This window comes from Mycteria americana, chromosome 3 (genome assembly GCF_035582795.1).
Source record: "Mycteria americana isolate JAX WOST 10 ecotype Jacksonville Zoo and Gardens chromosome 3, USCA_MyAme_1.0, whole genome shotgun sequence".
Classification (NCBI taxonomy): Eukaryota; Metazoa; Chordata; class Aves; order Ciconiiformes; family Ciconiidae; genus Mycteria; species Mycteria americana.
Window position 1 is genome coordinate 83458362 of NC_134367.1, and position 20625 is coordinate 83478986.

The 20625-nt window shown below is 41.2% G+C and overlaps 1 protein-coding gene across 7 annotated transcripts in view; it reads left to right on the forward strand.

Moving 5' to 3' along the window:
- Window positions 1-20274, forward strand: part of DISC1 (DISC1 scaffold protein) — a 212929-nt gene extending 192655 nt beyond the window's left edge. For 5 of the 7 annotated variants that reach the window (XM_075495878.1, XM_075495881.1, XM_075495882.1 and 2 more), the window contains 2 exons: window positions 9268-9384; window positions 17481-20274. In XM_075495878.1, coding sequence (XP_075351993.1) covers window positions 9268-9384; window positions 17481-17630 — 267 coding nt within the window. In that variant the 3' untranslated portion in view covers window positions 17631-20274. Of the gene's footprint in view, window positions 1-9267; window positions 9385-17474 lie in introns of all 7 variants that reach the window. The other 2 variants (XM_075495880.1, XM_075495879.1) reach the window with 2 other exon arrangements.
- Window positions 20275-20625: the final 351 nt, after the last annotated feature.

Consider the following 20625-nt stretch of genomic DNA (forward strand, 5'->3'; position numbering starts at 1 on the left):
ATTTAGTATCCAAACATTGTGTCCAGTTAGCAAATTAATTACACAAGTAAAGTAACCCCCAGCGCACCTTCCATAATAGCATACATGCCACCTGTCAAGTACAAGTGACAAGTGCTCAGCCCAGCAAATATTAAATAAATAAAGAAAGAAAAATTGCAGTTTGGGATAACTATTCAGATGAGGCATTTCTTTGCATTCCCACCGATGAATCCAAAGACTGTGGAGCAGCTGGAATGCTCCAGGAAAGATAATCTAACTGCAAGACCAAACTCAGATTGTTGACCTTGTGTACAAGGAGACTGTGACATGAGAGCATGCCTAGGATGGACTGCTCGGCCGTGCGTGAGTTCAGCATAAATAAAAACAGGAAGCCTTGCGAGTGGAGGTGAACTTTGCAGAAAGTGTAAATAGCCTTACTTATCAGTGAACGTTGCTGTGAATTAAAGCAAAGCTGTGCAGATGCTTATGTCCACAGATGACATGAAATAGGGGCAGGTAGTCCCATGGGATAAAGGTAGCAAAAAGCCCTACTGCCAGCAGGGCAAAATACTGAGAGCATGTTGGTAGTGATAGCTGCCAAGACAGCAGAGTATTTGCTGGAAACTAAAAATTGTGTATGGTCTGGACCAAAGCAAATGAGAGTACAACTGCAAGCTTGTGTCCAGCAGAGACGTGCACTGAAAGCTGTAGTGCAGCCCAGCCCTGGACTGCAGAAGTTGTTCGTTTGCTTAGCAAGAGATGTGCCCAGAGCATGTCAGTGTGATGTGTGCGCTGGGCTTACAAATGCACCAGAGCTCACAGGCATAGAGGGCTGCCACTGTAGAAGTATTCACTAAGAGCTTAATATCTTAGAGTCCTCACAAGCAGAGGAACTTTGCCCTTTTGAAGTTTTGAGGAAAAAAACCGCATAAAGACAATAGGGAGCAACGATACAAATAAAGGAAATGGAAATTTGTTAGAAAGCCAGGCTCTACCACGCTGCCATAGCTGGATTGATATTGACTTGTAGACAGCTCTGTAAGAGCTCTATGAAACTGTCAGCACCCTGTACCATGTCAAGGCTTTGCCTAAACGGTCCTTTGATGCTCTGGTCCCCTAGTCCACACTTGTCAGTCTCCCTGCTGCCTGCAGGAGAGCACCCTCTTAGTCATTCCAGATTGTTGCATTTTAGTGACAAGAGCAGAGATGAGAGTGAACAATACTAGGAACGACCTATAAATGATACCCAGCTATGCTGACTCCTAGCACAGCAGGGTGTGGTCACGGAAAACAGTTTGGTGCTTTTGTTTCTTTTCCAAGTCCTGGCCCACTGTGAATTTTTATTGGTAAGTCAGTGAATAGCCTCATCCTCCCACAGCAGGAACTGGAATTGTCCCAATTTTCTTAAATGAGCTAGTGAAGTAGTCTGCACTGATTTTAGGAAGTCTGCACTCAGGGAAGATCTCAGTCTACTAGAGATGAGAACGGGAAGAGTGCTGTCTCCCAGACTGCAGCAGGGTCCTGGAAGGCAGTGGAAAGCTCTATTCCTGCATAGATGCTTTTTCGAAGGACACTCCTCCATAGCTGTAATGGAAGATACGCGAGGGAAAGAATTGCCAACATCAGGCTGTAATTTTGATGAGTCATTTAACACTCCCATGTGGTGTTGTATCCCTGCAGAGGAGGGAAGGGGATCAGTGCAAGCAAAGAAAATGTGGGAAAAGCATGCGATGGTGGGGAGGACGTAGGTCACAGTTGCAAAACAGCTGTCTGGAAAGCTTTGTGCCTGAATTGTTGCATATGAGAAACTGAGGAGCATGTTGTAGTGCTGCAGTCTCCTAAATATCCATAAACAGGCTGATGGAACAAGCTACCAGTCTGTAAGTAGAAGGTGGTAAGAGCAAAAATAATTGGGAGACAACCTTGATCCCTCTTCTGAGAAAAGGCAGATAACCACCTCCATGAAAGAAAAACTCACCTAAACAAAATCAGGGAAGCAACAGGTGAGTTTCTGTGGGACCAACTCTGTAGGAGGAGGAATCAGCAGATAATCTTTGGTACCCTTCAGACGACATCATGTTTATAGTACAGCACCATCTTCTTTTGGTGAAGAAAAGAGCAAACACAGTAACAGACTACATATCTATGTAGCAACTCTTCAGTGGTCCAAAAGAATTTTGAAAAGGAAAGGACAAAAATGTCCCTGAGGATGCTCCTGAAAGGGTACTGCACAGTGTAAGAGTGAACCAGCAAGACCACTGAACACACTAAGCTACTGTAAGCAAAAGACATGCCAAGTGGCAAGGGAGTTCAGGGATAAGCTTGTATGGAAGGGATAGGTGAAAGAAAGCATGTGTGTCTTCTAATAAGAAAGGTGAATGAGAAAATAATGAAATGAGAGCAGAGGCAGAATTTTTTTTTTCTTCCTTATTTTCTTTGCTTTTGGTCTTTCTAAAAATGATATATGTAGTGCTCTTAGTATTCACTACAAGGCAGCAAGAGACGAACGCAGTGAAGGGTCCTAAGGCAAGTGAGATGTACTCAAGTCAGGCTAGACTGATGAAATTTCTTCTGCGTGCATAGGAGCCAAGAAAAACAATCTCCAAACCATTAACAAGCTGCTTTGAAAACTCCTAGAGGAAGCTTGAAGTCCCAGGGGATGAGTGAAAGGCAGACTTGGTATTTGCCTTTAAAAAGGAGGTAGGCCGGGAGTTTATGTGCCAGTCAACGTAATTTCAGTTAGGATTAGAATTCCAAATGCTCTTGATAGATTGAAAGAATAGCCTGAAATCAATAAGATGGGATATGTTAAAAGACAGGTGCAAATTACATTTGAGGAAGAAAAAATGTCAGATTTATGTATACACACGGTAAATAGCAGCTAAGATGACAATACTGCAGAAGCAGAATCTAGGGTTATAGTGGACTACAAATAGAGTGGGATTCATTACCTTCATCCTGTTGCAAGAAAGGGCAAATGTCATTTGCAGCCTCATTAATGGGAATGTCATTTGTAAGACAGAAATAATTACTGTGCTTAGCTGAGAATGTCAAAGCCTCCAGAGGACTATGGCACTGGTCTGGGCACCTCACTCTGTAGAAGACAGGAACACACTGAAGAAAAGGAAGGAAAGGAATAGCAAAAAAAGCTTTAAAAACCCTGGTCTGCTTGAAAGTCAAAGTCTTCAATCACATTAAAAATAATGATAAAGAGGACAATGGTTAGTTATCATTGTGTGCTATGCAAGGGTAAAATGAAATGTAGCTGTCTTGGTTTGTAGCAAGGGAAGTTTGCATTAGGAAAACTTGTTCCCTGTACAGCAGTTTAGCCCTGGAGCAGGCTCTGCCCTGCAGCCAGAACCACAAAATCCCTGTCAGCTGCTAAGAGCTGTGGAGACAGACACCAGCTGAGGACAGTCACAGTGGGCTCGATCTCACTGCAAGTCACAGAGCGGGCTGCGGTGGTCCCTGGTTCCTTCCTGGTCAGCCTTGCCATCGTGCTGGGGTGGTGTTGATCATGAGTAACACGCATTATTTTCAGAGTAAGAGATTAGGCTTGTTCTCAGTGACCATGTTGCCCTCCTCATCTACCACACATGCCCAGGACAATGCACACAGGGCAGGAAATCTGGGATGCAGAGCAGAGAGAAATGCGTCCTCCACCTGCACTTTGGACGCTTTGTGGCCATCTAGCTCGTTATTTGAGGGCATGTGCGCTTGGCCTGCATGTGACGAAGCATCTGCTCAAGCAGGACAAACATATGGATGGTTGCCTTTTGTTTCTAGAAATTATTTAAGAGATGCCCTGACCTGACTTTGTGGAGTTTCAAGTGCTGACAATTTCCACTGACTTCTGCAAGGGGTGAGGGTAAGCATGCAGCACTTCTACCAACAATAAGTCACTGTTCTAAACCTTGTGCCATAAAGTGAAGTACCTGTCTGCAAGGGCAACATTTTGTAGTTATTTGTGTTATTTTGAATGATTTTAACTATGATAGGAGGGAGAGGATTTAGTACAGGTGAAAGGAGTTTGGCTTTGATGTTCTGCAGAAGGTCTTCTAAGGCTTTTATTTTATGTATCTTATCTGAGTTATGATGTTGCTAGTTTGAAGTAAGGCAGCTCCTTTTTACAAAGTTCCTCTGTAGGAAAAATGAATTCTAAGGCTATATCTGAGAATCCTACTTCTCAGCACAGCCACCAAAGACTCTAATAGAGACTCTAATCCCTAATAGAGTTAGATTAATCTAGCTACTAGAATACAGATTCTTCTATACAAAATTGCTGAACTAGATCCAAGAGAGCATGGAAGGTGTTTGCACTGGAAAAGCTGATCACACATTTTCCTTGAGTAATGCTGTCAAGGAGCTGTTGCTCACAGATGACTAAAATGACTTGTAAAAGAGTAAATTGAAATGCAGAAGAATAAAGTGGAAGCCATTCCCTCTGATCTTAATTCCGTGTGCTGATGCTCCAGCTGTGCATCAGCTGGAACATTGTCTGTTCTTCCTGTTTCTCACATCAGACTCTCACATCTCTGGGAGAGAATGAGAATTTCTACTTTGCGTGAGAAGGCAAAAGAATTTCTCCAGTTACCACCTTAAGAAATAACAAATCACACCCACATTTGTGCTGTTTTCACCTGCTTAAGGATTGGGGGGGGTGGAGGGGGAAATCCCAGCCAGCTACATCCGCTGTTCACAGAAAAATCCATAAAGCAATATTGCATCTCAGCTCTTTCCTGACTCCTGCAATCTCTCCTAGCTGCTTCCTAAAAGTGCTGTTAGTGCAAAAATAACTAAAGAAGTCTTAAGACTTATAGTAGCTTGTAGCATTGACATAACCTACAAGCTTGGATGAGTTGTATTTTATTAATATGTTGAGCTGGAGGCAGAGTCCACTCTCCTCTCAGAGATGTTGTTGATCAGTGTAAAGTGCCACTTTCCAACCGGGAACTGTTCTGAATAGTTTGTGTGTCACTGACAGCTGTTTCCCTGCCTACATAGACAAATGTCGAATAAAAATGTTACTAGTGATGTTACTAGGCACGAAAGGCACCGAGAGAAATCTTTCCTATCTACTTCTCTGGGTTATCGAACTTTTTTCAAACAAGGGCCTGGGGGCAGAAGCTGTGGAATTGGTTGAATATTTAGAATTATTCTTGTATATTTTTGAGAGCAGTGTATTTTTTTCCATTTCATTTATAACTCTTCTTGATGTTAAACTAAAGTTAGTTCTCTGCATGACCATATCTTTCCAATCCAAAATAAGAAAGGCCATATATGTATATATTCTGTAAAACCATAATGTATACGATGACCCTTCTCTATTTTCCACGTGATGCCTGCAAGTAAGTTCCTGAGAGATGATGCTTGTCTAAACTATGGAGTTAACTTCTCATTTCAACTAAAAAGGCAGCTGTGTCATGCAGGTGCAAAAATAGTTTAGCCATACACTATTATTGCTGTAAAGAGGAATTAAGCTGCAAAATACCTATTAGGAGTTTAAGATTAATAGAATATAACCCCCACCTTATGGAGCTATTTTAGTTACACTGCAGTGCAACCATAGCCATGTAGTTATGAATAAATGGGTTTCAAGTGTTTAAAGACCTAAACAAGTTTGATCTGATTTTTACTTACTCAGATTTCCCTGCCTTCCCATATTGTTGTAACAAGTCTGCTTTGAGCACATTTTCCCTAATGCTCATTGTTCATTTATCTTAATTTCCAAAATAAACAGGGTTTTTGTTACAGTTTTACACATTCACTATGCACTCAAAATGTGATCATTCAGGAAGAATGCACTATATTTTTTCACATGAGATAGAATGGACATTTTACTTTAAGTGAGAATCTAAGTATTCAGTTGACAAATGAATTAAAGCCAGTGAGTTAAAAACTATAGTTTCTTATTCCTAAGCATGTTTAGTGCGAGACCAATGCACCAATAAAGTCCTTGCCTGGAACTGCAGTGGGGCAGAAGCTACAAGCCAAAGCTCAGAACCCCAAATACAGGTTAGTACTGGTGCAAAGCACTGTGAGATGCCTTTGCTACAGAACGAGCATTCACCTGAAGTCCTAGGGTCTTGGGGGCTTGTTTGCTGGGTTCCTTTCTTCCTTCCTTCCTTCCTTCCATCCTTCCTGGGATCTTTCTTTATCTGGCTGTAAAGTTTTCTTTAAAAAGGAAAAGAAAATGTTAAACGTGAGGTCAGAGTAGGTAGCATACACCGATAAGTATAGTCATCGAGCTGCGCTGTGACTGTGCATTTCGGGCTGTAGTTACGTTTTCTCTTGGGTTTTCAGGATCTGTGCACCTTAGAGCTAGGCCAGACTTGCACCTCGGAGCCTCTTTTGCCAACCAGGTATCTAAATGCTGTCTCCTGATGCCAGCATCTTTCAGCACACCTGCAGTTCAGTGTGGGGGTAGGTCTGAAAGGGCCGTTTTGCCCTGTACATTCACTGACACGGTGAATAGGGAAAAATTTTACACTGTGGATCTTCACAGCAGGGCTAGGCAAATCCAGCCAGCGTGCTTATCGTTTAGATTAGCTGCTCAGTGCACTACTTGTATTTGCATATACGAGACAGGAAATGTGAGGGCACTTCTGAAGTGGAGGATATGGATCTTCTTTTACAGCAACTGATGATAGTGCTAAGTGGGTGACCAATTATCTGGATAAATGTTCCTGCCATCAACAGTACCCTAAAAAAGGAAGGGATGCCCTACTGTAATGTGTATCTTTATAATGCTTTTTATAAATAAATATACTTAACGGCACAGGTATCCAGGAGTGTACTGTAACATGTACTGGTTTTTATTTGCTGTCTGTAGTAACTGATGATTTCAAATCACGACTAGAAGTGTCGTCTTTCTTGACAGCATGAATGTGATCCAAAATCTCATATAATAATAGTTCTTGATAAAAGCAGTGACTGGATCAGACTAAAGTATTCAATATCTTGATGTTGTTAAGAGAAAGAATCTGCTTTTTATGTGTCACTATAAGATACCAGTTCTTCAGGATCTGTACAGGCCTAATTCATTTTGTCGAAGTACACAGTCTGTAGAAAGAGTCTGGTTTGAAAACTTCACCTATGGCTTTTGTCTGCTGGAGCAATACTTAGGAGTTTGTGCATTAATTAAAAGCTGTTCTTCCTAAATGAACTGTTCAATGATTGTATAGCACTGAGTGTTTTTTGTCTTGTTTTTCTTGCGTTTGAGATGATGGTTATGTGAAGACCTGATTTTCTTCTGTGTAATTAACTGTTAGAGAAAAATCAGTGTTCAGAGGTGGAGCTTTCTCTAGATGGTCATCATTTTAGATGTGCTTTCAGAATACTAGGTTTTTGCAATTTACTGACTCTTCTAGCTTGAGACCGAAGTTCTTTTAGACAGCTGTCATCTGTTCTTGCATGCATGTCACAGAATGATTCCCTAAAAGCTTTCTCTTGATATAAATTGCCTGGGTTATGCCACTCCCTAACAGCATATGGAGTCCTGCTGGTATACTGAATAATGATTTAGCAGCTGGATGGAAGACTTCTTCCTCATCTTCTGTCCCTGGTCTTGAGAAAAGGCCATTCCTAGTGGCCATATGGAGAACGTGTACCTTCTCCTCCCCTGTGCTCATTTTAAAAACAATGGGTCTTTTTTACATCTATAAATTCTGCGGAGTGCTGCTATAGATTCTGATGTTTGGTAATGACTCTGAAGATGGCTGCTCAGGTATCATGCACTCAGGACTCGGCCAGCTGTTTCTCATGTTGGGCTTCTCTGGGTCTAAGCTGTGGGTGTTTGCAACATAACCTCTCTTAACCAGCTCACTCGTCCAGGATTGGAGCTGCAGCTGGTTGTGTACCCGTGTGATCTGCTGGATAGCCGTGTCTGCAGAAGACCTAGGAAAGCAGAAAGGTCAAAGCTGTGTGCTGTAACAGAGGATGTGCCAGTAAGCAGAGCTCTTCTGACATTTGACTCTGCATGCACTGTGTGATGCAAAGTGTAAGGATAGCACAGAACTGAGGTCTGGTAAATGTGTTTACCAAAAATCAGATTGTTTCACAATGGGCAGCGTTCCAACAAGTATTAGCATGATTTCTTTGGAAGGCCTTTGATTGAAGGTTTGATTTCTCTTAAACAACCACTCATGGTCGCTATTACAGCAACAGATCAGTGCAAAGGACTCCAAGTACCTCATTAAAGGAGAAAAACTTTCTGAAGATTGTATGTGGCCACATGTGCAGCTGCCTTTATGGACAAATGCATAGACTAGATCTAGAGAAAATCCAGTTTTCTGGATTCCAGCTGATGAATGACTCCAGTTTTTTCAACATGACTCCAGCAGAACTTCATCTTGGCACCATAATCTTTTCCTTACAGCTAACCCCTGTCATTCACTGTAGACAGCACTATAATGCCTTGGGAGGGAGAGGAGAGGCTTGTCTCTGTGCTGCATAAATTCGTTGATATCCCCCCCCCCCCCCCGCCTTGTATTTGCTGCTTATTTGGGTCGTTTCTCAAAGAAGCACTCAATACAAAATATAAAAGATACAAATTACCCTTGTGCAGTATATCTAAAGGAGACAAACTTACGGGAAGGACTTTGCAACTGGTTTAAAATACTCAGTTTAAAATAGGAAAAGTGTTTGTCTGTATAAGTTCTGAGTAGAGAAACATTATTTTTGAAAATTTAGTCTTGTTTCATAATAACACAGTAAAAAAGTGTAGTTTCATCTTGTAATCTCTAAGACTTTGATACGTTTTCTGTGATCAGCTGAGCAAAGTCCCTACGTATTCTAGCCAGATTTTTCCTCAAAGTAGTACATTTTGTGTTTATAAGAGATACCAAAAGTGATGCTGCTTGAAATATTTAAATGGCTTAAAAGTGTAAATCATATTTACATGAACAACTTGAAATTTAGGAACCTAAATGGTGTAGTCGGTGTGAGATTTCCCTCCCCTGCTGTGGTGAGACAAGAAGGAAGAGGGAGAGCAGTTCAGTCTTCACACCCCTTTAATCCTCTGCTGAAAGTGAGATCATGACTTTTTTTCTGCTGGGAAATAGACCGAGACCACAAGCTCATTCCATTTCATCCAAATCACCAATTTATTACATAGTAACAACTTTTTGTCTCTCTAATGGGAGTTTGCTTTCAGGCAATGTCTTAGCACTGCGAAGTATCATATCCCCTTACTAGTATTTTATTTCCCCCTTAATTTGATGCAAATTTGATGTAGAAAAGTGCAGTCAGCAGCAAACATGCTTTCTTTTCTTTTTCAACTTCCTGTAGGAGTTCTTCATATTTTCCGCAGAGTTGGGAGAAAAATGTGAAGCAATAAGTGAGAAATTGGTGCATCTGGAAGATCAACTGCAGACTTCCGCCTGCAGAGTTGATGAAGGAGTTATTCATATCCTTTTTGATATAGCTATAGATGTGTATCAATCTATGTAAGTATGTATGGGAAATACTTGCCTTTCAGATTCACATGGAATACTAGTTCTTAATGTAGATTAAATACATTAAGAAGGGGAGAATTGGTTGTCTTGCTGAAGTGGGTGGTTTTGTTGTAGCAAGTTTTCCTACAGTGCATTTTCACTGTGGTCTGATCCAGCTTTAATAGATTTAAACCGAAGTTAGTTCTTTGTAAATTGAGAGTAGGCACTGAAAAGCCTTTATTCTACTGTTAAAATCCTTTTCTTTGTGATGCTCATATAAGTAAATACCTAGTGCATCAGAAGCTGCATGGATACAAGCATCCATGCACCTGCATTTCCCAACATGACTTAGCTTAATTAAATGCTACATCATTGACTGTGTGTATTGTCACATGTAGTTTGGGGTTTTTCCTTTTAAAAAAATGGGCAGCAGATGCATCATCCTATGCAATTTAATCTGCCTCTAACACTTCAGTGCAAGTAACCAGATGAGACGTTGTCTTATAAAGTACCCTTATCTCTTTCTGTCCTTCATCTGTCATTCAGTATCTGATCGAAGATTGCTTTACCTTTATGTGGGGCATTTGTTGGGCCTACATCTGTGGACGTTTTTCAAAATGTAAGAGCACAGAGTATTGTTTCATTTGTAACTTTCGTAGAAAAACTTATCATAAAAGAGATTTTGTTCCTCTAAGAAAGGGAGAAGAGAGTAAGAACCAGTGAGGCTAAGGAAGGTGAGAGTACTTAGCTGGTTAGGTTTTAGTGGAGAAATAATGAAGAAAGATTAATAAATTCAGGTTGGAGAGATTAGCAGAGGAGCCCTTACAGACACCTGAAGGTGAGTTGAGGTGATGATGGTGCTAGGAAGGATTCAGTTCCTCCTAAGCTGAGGCAGGCAGTCCTGCAAGAGGGAGTTTAGAGAAAGGATAATAAATGGGAGTGTATGGAAATACCACTGTGTTTTAGATAATTGGGCATCTGTTGCCAGCTCATTGCAAAATTCCTGTTCCAGAAACTCGGTTTCTTTAAAGGTATCAGAATGATAATCTTTAAGGGGGGTGGGGAGGAAGGTGCTGGAAGGGTTGCATCGGAGGGGAGAAATCCAGTCACTAATTTGTTACTACTTCAAATCTTTCTTTTCTAAGTGTTTCAATGTCCAGAAGGATTATTTTCTTGTATTTACCATGAGCCAGTTTGCAATATTCTTTTAATTGTATTTACAGCGTGCATGCTTGGTTGCAGTTGCGTTTCCTCGATGCTGTTTGTGAGCATTCTTTTCAGAGCTATATGCATATGTGTGTCTTGTGTGTGCGCAGAGCATCTAATTCCTTCCTCCCTTATGTATATTTGCTCTCAAATGAGTTTTTCTCATTGGCCCTAACAGAAGAACACTGAGAGCTGGAGTTACGGGTTCTTTGCAGTGGACTTAAGTTCGTATTCAAACCAACCAGTCAGGTCTGATCATAGTTAGAGTTTACTAGGTAAGGTGAAATAAGCTGAAAAACTGTTTTTTTGATTCCTGAAGAAAATACACTACCAGTATGTAAAATAGTAGTACTTGTACTTTCTATGGAGCATGTGTATTTCTTTGTAGCTGTTGAAACTGCAAGAGTTAGTTGAAAAAATAAAATCTAATCATTGAAAGTTTGAGAAGAGTTGTAGATTAGTCTCGTTCTAAGCCACAGTTGTCTGATATAGATCTGATTTCCTCTATCAGTGAAATTCAGCTCACATTATCTAAATACAGAAATGCACACCGTGTGATATCCTGGTCCTAGCAAGACCATCAGTCACAAAATAAGAAACCATGTTTAAAACATAGGGACATACAGAGAAGCAGTTCAGCAATTCAGCTACCCCTCATTAACATTCAGTTGCTATTTCAGAGGTAGTCCAGATCAATGTGCATAAAATGTTACCATCTGGTGCATGTAATCGCTGTGCTATACTCCAAAAAGGAATGAGAAAAATAGCTACCACAGTGCTACAGACCTGTAGATTGTTTGTTTGTTTATTTTTTAAATAAAAACTGCTCAGTGCCTATAAAATAAACTTTCAGTGATTGGTAACTTGCCTATGTTGCAGGAACTAGCAATGAGATTGGTGCCAATAATTAGCCTTGGTAGAAGAATTTGTGATTAATAGATGGATCTATTGTTTGCATGGTAGTTTATTTGGTTTTAAAGAAAACAATTTCTGATCCCAGATATTGGACAATTATGCAGTCCTCATTAAAAATCTGTAGAACTCTGAGAGTAGGAGCTTAAAGATCTGGAATTTAAGTGAAAGCAGGATAAATTTTTCAAACTCTTGTTTGCTGATTGTTTTCGCCCTTCCCGTTATCCCCAAAAAAACTGCCTTACACATGAATGTCATGAACTGTATTAGGACAAAAATCTAACTGGGGGCTGCACAGATGTAAAGTAGTCCTGTCGTCTGATTATTAAAAGACTTTTAAAGACTCCACTGAGAAAAATAAATTCCTGGTGCTCTCGAGCCATTTGCCAATGTTTAGTGTGTGTCATAGCTTTGATTAATAATTAAGTTTGTATTAGAAGAAAAATCCCAGATGTCATTGTTTTTCATTCTACGTTTTGATGGCATAGCATGCTTAAATCAACCATGCTGCTCGTCGTAATTGCCAGCATGACCTGAACAAAGGAGAAATCCAGTGATATTTCTTGGTCCTGAGTATAGGCACAGACCCACCTGAGATTCTCATTTGTTATTGAAGCCTTTCACAGCAAATATTAAACTTTACTTTTGTATAAAAAAACATCAAACGAAGGGGGTGGGGGGAGAGCTCCGTTGTAGCACTGTGACATATTTCCTAAATTCTATGTAGTATAACCAAATAAACCCACAAAACGTTCAGTTACGGTTAATCATTGGTGAGCGTATGAAAACAGTCCACATCATTAATTGGAAAAAACCAAGAGATGAGAGGTGACTCATTCTGGTGTCTGCAGAGCTGATGAGAGGTGTTACTTTCCTGACAGTAAAGGCCTGGAATTCCCAGTAAAATTAAATGGAGCCTATATTGCAATTTCACAGTCATTTTTATTCTTAATTAGCAGTTACATTTTGATAGACAATTTGAATGCATGTAATAGTTCCTCCTGGTGAAAATGCTTTTGTTGGAAGAAAACCTGGCTGGACTATTATTATAAAAGCAATCTTTGTTCCTCACCCTAAAATGGGCATTTTAAACAGCTATTTTGAGAATAGAATTTTGTGCCTAAATGTTCATTGGGCATTGCAGGTTGCTTTGCTAAGCCTTCACCTTTATCACACAGCAGGCTCTCATACAGGGCTTGCTTTACACCAGCGCAGGTTTCAACAGAATCAGGAGTGTAGAATTTAGCCCCAACTGTACCTCACCGAGGAATCTCAGCCTCGGTGAACCTGTAAGAAATGTTGGGATCCCACAAGAGTGAGAGGTGGCAATGGTTCCTTCTTCGGTTTTATTTTGGATGACAGGAGGGTGAGCCCTTCCCAGTGTGCGTCACATTTGAGAGAATGTGGTTCCACTTGTGGTGTTCGTGCTGTGATGGAGGTAGGTCAGTGTATTTCCACCCACGTGCTGCAGCTTCTTTGCCTTCCATTTTCTGCTGGAACAAGTGATTTGGGGACAGCTAATATCCAGACCACTGAAGTAATCAATTTTTCAAAATGTTACAGTCATTCTGTTGGGGTTTTTTTGTTTAGTAGTTTTTGGGGGGAGTATTTTGGTTTTTATGTGGGAGGAGTAGTATGTTAGTTTGTAGAAACACATTTGTGGATGTGAAGGAGGGAAACAGTAATGGAGGGTGGAAATGGGAATTTCTAATCTGGTTTCAGTACCACAGGTACCCCTGCATTTTGTAAGGAGAAATGGTGGACTTCCAAAGGCCATTTTGCTCTTTTGCTGTGAGACCACACAGGAGCAGTAGGGACTTGCTCGATGTCTTTCCTTCGCTCCCAAGAGTGCACTTCTAAAAGGCCAAAACCCAGGTCATTTCAAAGAAACATTGAATTGTCTTGTCTCTTTGCTGGTCCTTTGGCACATAGCACGCAAATCACAGAATCGTTTAGTTGGAAGTGACCTCTTGAGATCATCTGGTCCAACCCCCTGCTCAAGCAGGGTGACCTAGAGCAGGTTGCCCTGGATCATGTCCAGTCAGGTTTTGAATATCTCCAAGGGTGGAGACTCCACAACCTCTCCATGCAACATTGTTCCAGTGTTTGACCACCCTCACAGTAAAAAAAAAAGTTTTCTTGTATTCAGATTCAATTTCCTATTTTGGAATTTTTGCCTGTTGGTTCTTGTTCTGTCAGTGGATACTAGTGAGAAGAGTCTGGCTCCCTCTTCTTCATTCCCACCCTTCAGTTATTTATACACATTGGTAAGATGCCCCTGAACCTTTTCTTCTCCAGGTTGAACAGTCCCAGCATCTCCTCATATGATCCATGTTCCAGTCCATTAAACCAGCCTTGTGCTGAACTCGCTCTAGTAAGTCCATATCTTTCTTGTACTGTGGAGCCCAGAACTGGACCCTGCACTCTGGATAGGACCTCACCAACGCTGAGTAGAGCAGAAGGATCAGCTCCCTCCACCTGCTGGCAATGCTTTTCTTAATCCAGCCCGGGAGGCCGTTGGCCACCTTTGCCACAAGGCACTTGTTCAGCTTGCTGTCCACTGTGACCTCAAAGTCCTTTTCTGCAAAGCCACTTTCCAGCTGGCTGCTCCCCCCGTGTGTACTGGTGCCTGGGGTTCGGAGAGGCACGTGCAGTTATGTAGTGGGACATCTAGCTGAGCTTGTGTCTGCAGCCACTGTACTGTTCAGCTGCTAGAAACAAGCAGAATAGTTAAGCAGGTAAAAAAAACCCTCTTCCTGATTATTTCTGTTCTTCAAGACCTAATTTCCTCTTCAGATGTCCAAAATTGCTGCTGTTCTCCAAAATCCCATAGGCCCTTACCTCGGCTCTGTGGTAGTCCTTGGCTGTCCTTCCAAGGCCTTTAGCCTTACAATGTACTCTTAGTTTCTAACCTTTCCTATAGGAAGGCAACTGGTTTGTAATATCTACCTTTTGTCTCTTTTCCCTAAACATCTGTACTGAGAGAACAGAAGATACATTGATGAGCCCATTCTTTCAAAAAATTAAGTAAGTCTATAGTAATTAGATCTGCTTTTTATCTCCTTGTAAATCATGGACTCTGTTACGATGCTCAAGTTTTTTAAAGAGAGGAAGTCAAATAGGTGAAAAGCTTCAGCCAAGACAATGTTAGAGCTGCAGCATTGTTGCAGAATATGGATTGTGTTTGTGTGAAGCTGTTCCCGAGTACTTTCATTTACTGTGTATGAGACATTGGAGAGATTTTGCCAGTTTTTCACAGGAAGACAGCAGGACCAGAAAATGTTCCTAGTTGAAACTTGGTTTGGGTCCTGTCTTTGACACTGGCTCAGTATTTGCAGCACTGGATAGAGAATTTAAGCGTGAAGGACACATTTGCATGCGGACCCATGCAAAACTAAGTTTTTTGCATTTCTAAAATGGGTGAAGCTGTTTATCCAGACATAACCTCTCTATATGGATAGAGATTCCATGCTCAGCCATATACCATATATTTTGCCTAGCCATAAAGGCTCGTTTGACAGTTACTGGTCTACAGCTGGTTGTAGTATTATATATGAGGATATTGAAACTTGCTGTAGTTAGACTATGCAGTCATCTTTCTTGTGGCTCCATCTTTCTGTTGGTTAAAGAGTTTCTTTCCCTGTTGTCTTCATTTTCCTCCATCCCTCAAGATTTTTCATCCACTGGCAGTGAAATGTTTCAATTTTGCTTTTTCTCTCTACCTGAAAAGAATTTTGTAATTACTTGGGATATTACAAATAACAGCATGTAGTCAGAGACTGCGCATCAGTAGCAATTAAATTTCAGAGGCTTCATGATGTTCATAAACTGAAGAATTTCTGTTTTACCAGTTAGGTTTTCAGCAGAGCCTTGTGATTAAATTGCAGAGGGGTGGACAGTCCAGGACCACTTATAAGAAGATAATAATGTTTCTTATTTCAGAAAAGATGCAAAACATAATTAATTTGTCCTTGTACAATGTTTGAGATTCTAGGACAGGAGAAGTTTTGTGTGTATTGATATTACTTGTAATCGGAGACAGAATCCCTTTAGGTTAATAGAGCTGTCCAGAAATTAGAAGTATGCATGGATATTCCTGGTGAACATATTAAGAGTAACACATCATAGTAAACGCATGTAAATACACAAAGATGAAATTGTGAGGAACTGAAAACAGAATCAAAAGCAGCCGAAAGGCTTTTCAAAGGCATAACTGTGACTGCCTGAAATAGCGGTGATTTGTATAGCTTTCCCATGGTCCTCTCCAGTCACAATTTTTCAAAAGTAGCAGCTCACTTTTTACAGTCACATAACCTGAGGGTGTCTTTTTTTCTTGACATTGCATTGACATGAGGGTTGAGTAAAACAACACTTCATAATGGATGAGCTCTGTAAAGGATAAAGCCTGTCCTTGTGCGTTATCCTTCCCGTGCGTTGTATTTTTGAAATTGAGTTGTTTCAGTGTCAGCCTGTTTCATTTCCCTTGAAGTGAGTTTCTGGCTCAGAGATCATTTGATGACTTACTGCTAGAAATGAACTTATTTCTCTCTCCCTTGACCCGCTTGGGTTAGCCTGTTGGGGCCCTTGCCCTTCAGCCATACCTGTACAGGAGGCCTCAGTGTGGATGGGGTGGGCCCTAGGGCTTTTTCACATCGACTTGGTCGTTGGTTTAGAGCTTCAGCAGGCTCTGACTTGTCTCGTGCTTGCTTTGCTCTCCACGTAGCGTAAGCTATGGAAGAGAAGATGAGGTTGGTTGTCTCATCGAGCTACACCCCGTCCTTGCACTTGATCCAACAACGGGTAGTCTCACTGACACAAGACTATCAGCAGAAAGGCCGATGTATTGGTAGTACAAACTGCGCTTATTCCCAGGAGAGACTAGTCGTCAGAACAAAAAGCTGTGCTGCCTAGGAGCCCAGCCACCTAAAAGCTTGTGCATGTCTCAGCAGCTGCCACTATCTCCATGCATGTCCTACCTTCACCTGCCAGTCTGTTCACTGCTGCACCCTCCTGCTCTTGCTGCCACCCCCTGACACCTTCCCTCCGTCACTGTGGAGCTGGAGAAAGCGGGAAGTGGAAGGTCTCTTAAGAGGCCGAGCCATTAGCCATCATTTGCTTCCTGAGTGCCTTGCAGGAAACCTGAAGTAGACAATAGCAAATAAAATGTGGAAAACTCTCCCTTCTTGACCAAACAAAGTATTTTTACTGAATTATCAGATGCTTTTCAGGTGGCCTTTTTCCTTTTAATGCCTGGCAGTGTGACCTTGCTACTGCTAATCTCTTTGCTTTTCAACTTGTTCAAAGCATTCACTGTGGAGCCTCGTATAGGTTTGTATTTGTGTTTTCTGTGCTATAATTATACTGATAATTCAGCTAAGATTAAAGCCTTCTGGAGGTAAGTGGAGCAGAAACACTTTCTCTGCTATAAGCTAATTTTGCTACTTACCTAGATTCCCACCCTGCCTTGCACAGCACGCGTTGCCGAGCTCGCTAGTGCCGCACAAGCTGTGGTCACTTGGCTTATGTCTCAGGCTGCTCCCGCTGCCTTCATCAGGGGTCTGATCCACCCAGGTCTGTGTCTCTGGCTTAAAAATCCACCCTCCATCCAGCAGGGAACTCGCGCCTAGTGCTGCTGCCTCCGTGGTACCGTTTCTTCATCTCCTTCCTTCCCATGAGAACGGTATCCAAGCAGTATCCCCCATCCCCTCCCTTTTTTCAAGTGCTAAATAATGCTACTTGAGAACTTCAGTTTGCCTGGATTTTTTTTTTTGAAAGCAAGTGTGAGAAATGTATTAATATTTAATCCAGACAATTTGGAAGAACTTGAAGCTACAATTAGATAGCCATGGCCATCTGTTGTGAGCAGCAGTACAAGAATTTATTTAATAACTTGGAAAGAGGAAAGGGACTGCCAATCACCTATAGATTTATTCCTTAATAAAGCTTGCACAGTCTCTGCAGAGGGAGATCCAGGTGGTGAAGGAGACACTCCAGACCGTGCTGGTGCAACTTCAGCCAGCCAGGGAGGCAGGAGAAGAAAAGACTGGAGACTTCCTCTGTGACAGCTGGTGTCCAGGAAGACAAGACTTGAAGGAATAATGAGCAGAAAGAGCTGGTAGGATGACATTAATTCACAAAGGGCTGCTTTTAGTAACTGAATACTGTTTTACCAAGCCTCAGGGATCTCTTCTCTCCCTGCATAACTAATAACTAAATCAATTACGGAGAAACAGAGCCTGGAGGGTCTATCATCAGAAGTATTCTACACAGCCTCACATGTTTTGGCACAGATTGGGAAACAGCTTTCAGAGCAGAGCATCCCCTGTAAATGTGTAGATTACAAATTGATGCATTTCAAGTGAGTCTGCAAAGTTGCTTTTAATGTCAGTGAAATGTTCTCCTTGAAGACTTGTAAACAGTATCTGTCTTCCTTACACATGGATTTTTTTTGCCCTGATTTAAAAATGTAGCGTTAAAGCTGGAACATCTAGTATTTCTTGAAAAATAGCTGTAAGAATAATAAAACTTTTTTTTCCTTTAGCTTTAACAGCTTGCTTACACTGAATGTATTTTCACATTCCTGCCAATAATTAAATCAATAGGATGAAATTCAAGCTAACCAAGTTCTTTCAACTGCAATTTGGACCTCATTTACTCAGTGGTATTGAGTACAGTGGAGGTAACTAACAGCAGCCCCTATAGCAGTAGTCTAACTCTTTTCATGTAGGTATTAATATAAACTTGCTTTAGTATTACAGGGGTTGTAAAGCAAAAAAAATTACTATGTTGGTGATTTGTGTTCCTTATATTTAAATACTGTATGAATGATAAGTCATTTAAGTCTCCTTGTAAAGTCTATTACTGACTGCTCTTATATTACTTTGATCTTCCTTATCACCTTCAGAAGGATGCAGATTTTTTTGCAATAGACATGTATGTGTATATATACACATACTTACACATGTATTTTTATAGGAAATAAAAGCACTGTTCAATTGAAGCCAATTAATATAAATGACCTGTATTTAGATTGTATTTCAGAAGAGTTAATGCCTTTAGGAATTCATTGTGTACTTTCACTTGGATACCAGCATATCTCTGATGTCACAAAAAAATTTGCTTCTGCCATTTTTTGCAGAGGGAGAATTTTTAAAAAAATCAGATTTTTTTTTTTTAAGCCAGTAGATGAAGCAATTGTCTTCCAGCTCAGTACTGTACTTTTTAATACTATTTTTCTGACATTTAGAATTACTTTGTTTCTGCTATTGCAATTACTTGTTTTATAGCCACATTGTGAAGGTTTTTGCAAATTTTGAAGGTCATTGGACTACTAGCCCGCTAAGATTTTGTTCATTTTCTTTGTGTTTTAATACTAGTTGAAACTTCAGCCTCAATGTTAAGTACATAGGGAGGGAGGAAAAAAAAGTGCCAGGCAGCTGAGACATACAACAGGATTATAATTGCATCCAGGCGCATATGGTTGTCAAATCAGGGGAGCAGAGCTCAGGTGGCTTCTGTAGTCATCAGATCCTCAGGGTGGAATTACAAACCTGTAATTCAGAACACGGTTGACTTTTCTCATTGTATAATATATGGGAAACATCCGTGTTGCGGTAAAGACTCTTGGATCTTTACCTTGCATGGACTCTGCTACTCTGTTCCCATCCCCAGTCTCAAATGGAGATCTCTTGCTGCTCTGCTGCTGCTCTGTTTGACAAGTTTCTTTCTCCAGGCTTTGCTGGACAGTCCCTGTCCACTACCTACCTCCCCATAGTAGATTTGGCATTTTCTGACAGATGAACAAGGCATTCAATCCCAGCTCTAGGCAGCCTGACAAGCGTGGGCAGCAGCCTGTGGCACTGACGTTCAGTGGGAAGCCCTGGCTGGGCACACGTAGCCTGGCTACCTGGGGATGGCTCTCAGCCAGAAAGCACTCGTTGAAACCCACATGAGTTCAAGTAAACAGAAAAGAAAGCACACTGACATGATGGATCTCTCTTACAGCTGTTTCCTTAAGACCAGCAGAAGCTGCTCATGGGTTAACACCACAGAGGGCCTGGATACTGAGGTTCCAGCAGTAAGCATTTATTTGGGGTGATGAGGACACCCCAGAGATGATAGCCAGTACACTAAGGTTGCATGACCCCCCTCTCCCACACACTGAGGGCAGCTTTGTCCTTTGAATTGGTAGTGCCTGTAAGGTAAATAGTTGGTGGGCACAGTGTGTGCCTTAGAGCCAGGATCAGCCACAGCTGAAGCATGAAGTCTGCTTCCCTGCAGCAGCAAGGGCTGAACGGCAGGGACAGTAACCAACCATGGCAGGGGCAGGAGAACAGCACCCTCATTCTCACTAGCAAGGTTTCTTGAAGACATTCCCATTCAATTAAAAAACCTATGTGGCTTTTGTGTTTCACAGCTTCAGAGCACTGCTGCATTTTAATAAAAACTCAACTTATGCAACCACTCTAATAAGACACTGAACTCCTGAGGAGAAGGGAAACTGAATCAGTCATCATTCATATCATATTTGTATCTGTTAACCTTTATTTTATACATAATGCGAACTACTATTCCTTTAATTTATTATTCCATTAACTTCACTGTTTGTTGTGGGAAGTTAGAGCCAGTAATCATTCCTTTTCTCAGACATGCTGAATAATAAGCATACTAAAAAAAAAACCCAAGGTATACTATGCAATGTATCAGCTGCCTTTTATCTGTGGATAGAAAACTTTCAAATAAAGAGAAGTATGTTTTTAACTAACCCAATGTCTGTTTGCATTCTGTACAGTGTACAAGATTGTAGAAATTTCATCAGGGGGGCAGATGGGGAGGGAGAAGAGGAAAGGAGAAACCATGTGTGTGGCTATTACTGTGCTGTTGACAGCAGTGATTCCTCTGCTTGGGAAATTCTCTGATACCTTCTGGAACCAGTCTAAAGACATATTCAAGGCTAGAGTCTCATGGTGAAATGTAGCTATTTTCAGTTTGAAAGGGAGAGAAATATCATGCAGTGAGCTATACAGACAGGTAAAACCTACACTTGAGTCTTGGCTTGGCTCAGCCAGTCTTGCTGTGCAACTGAATCCTGCCT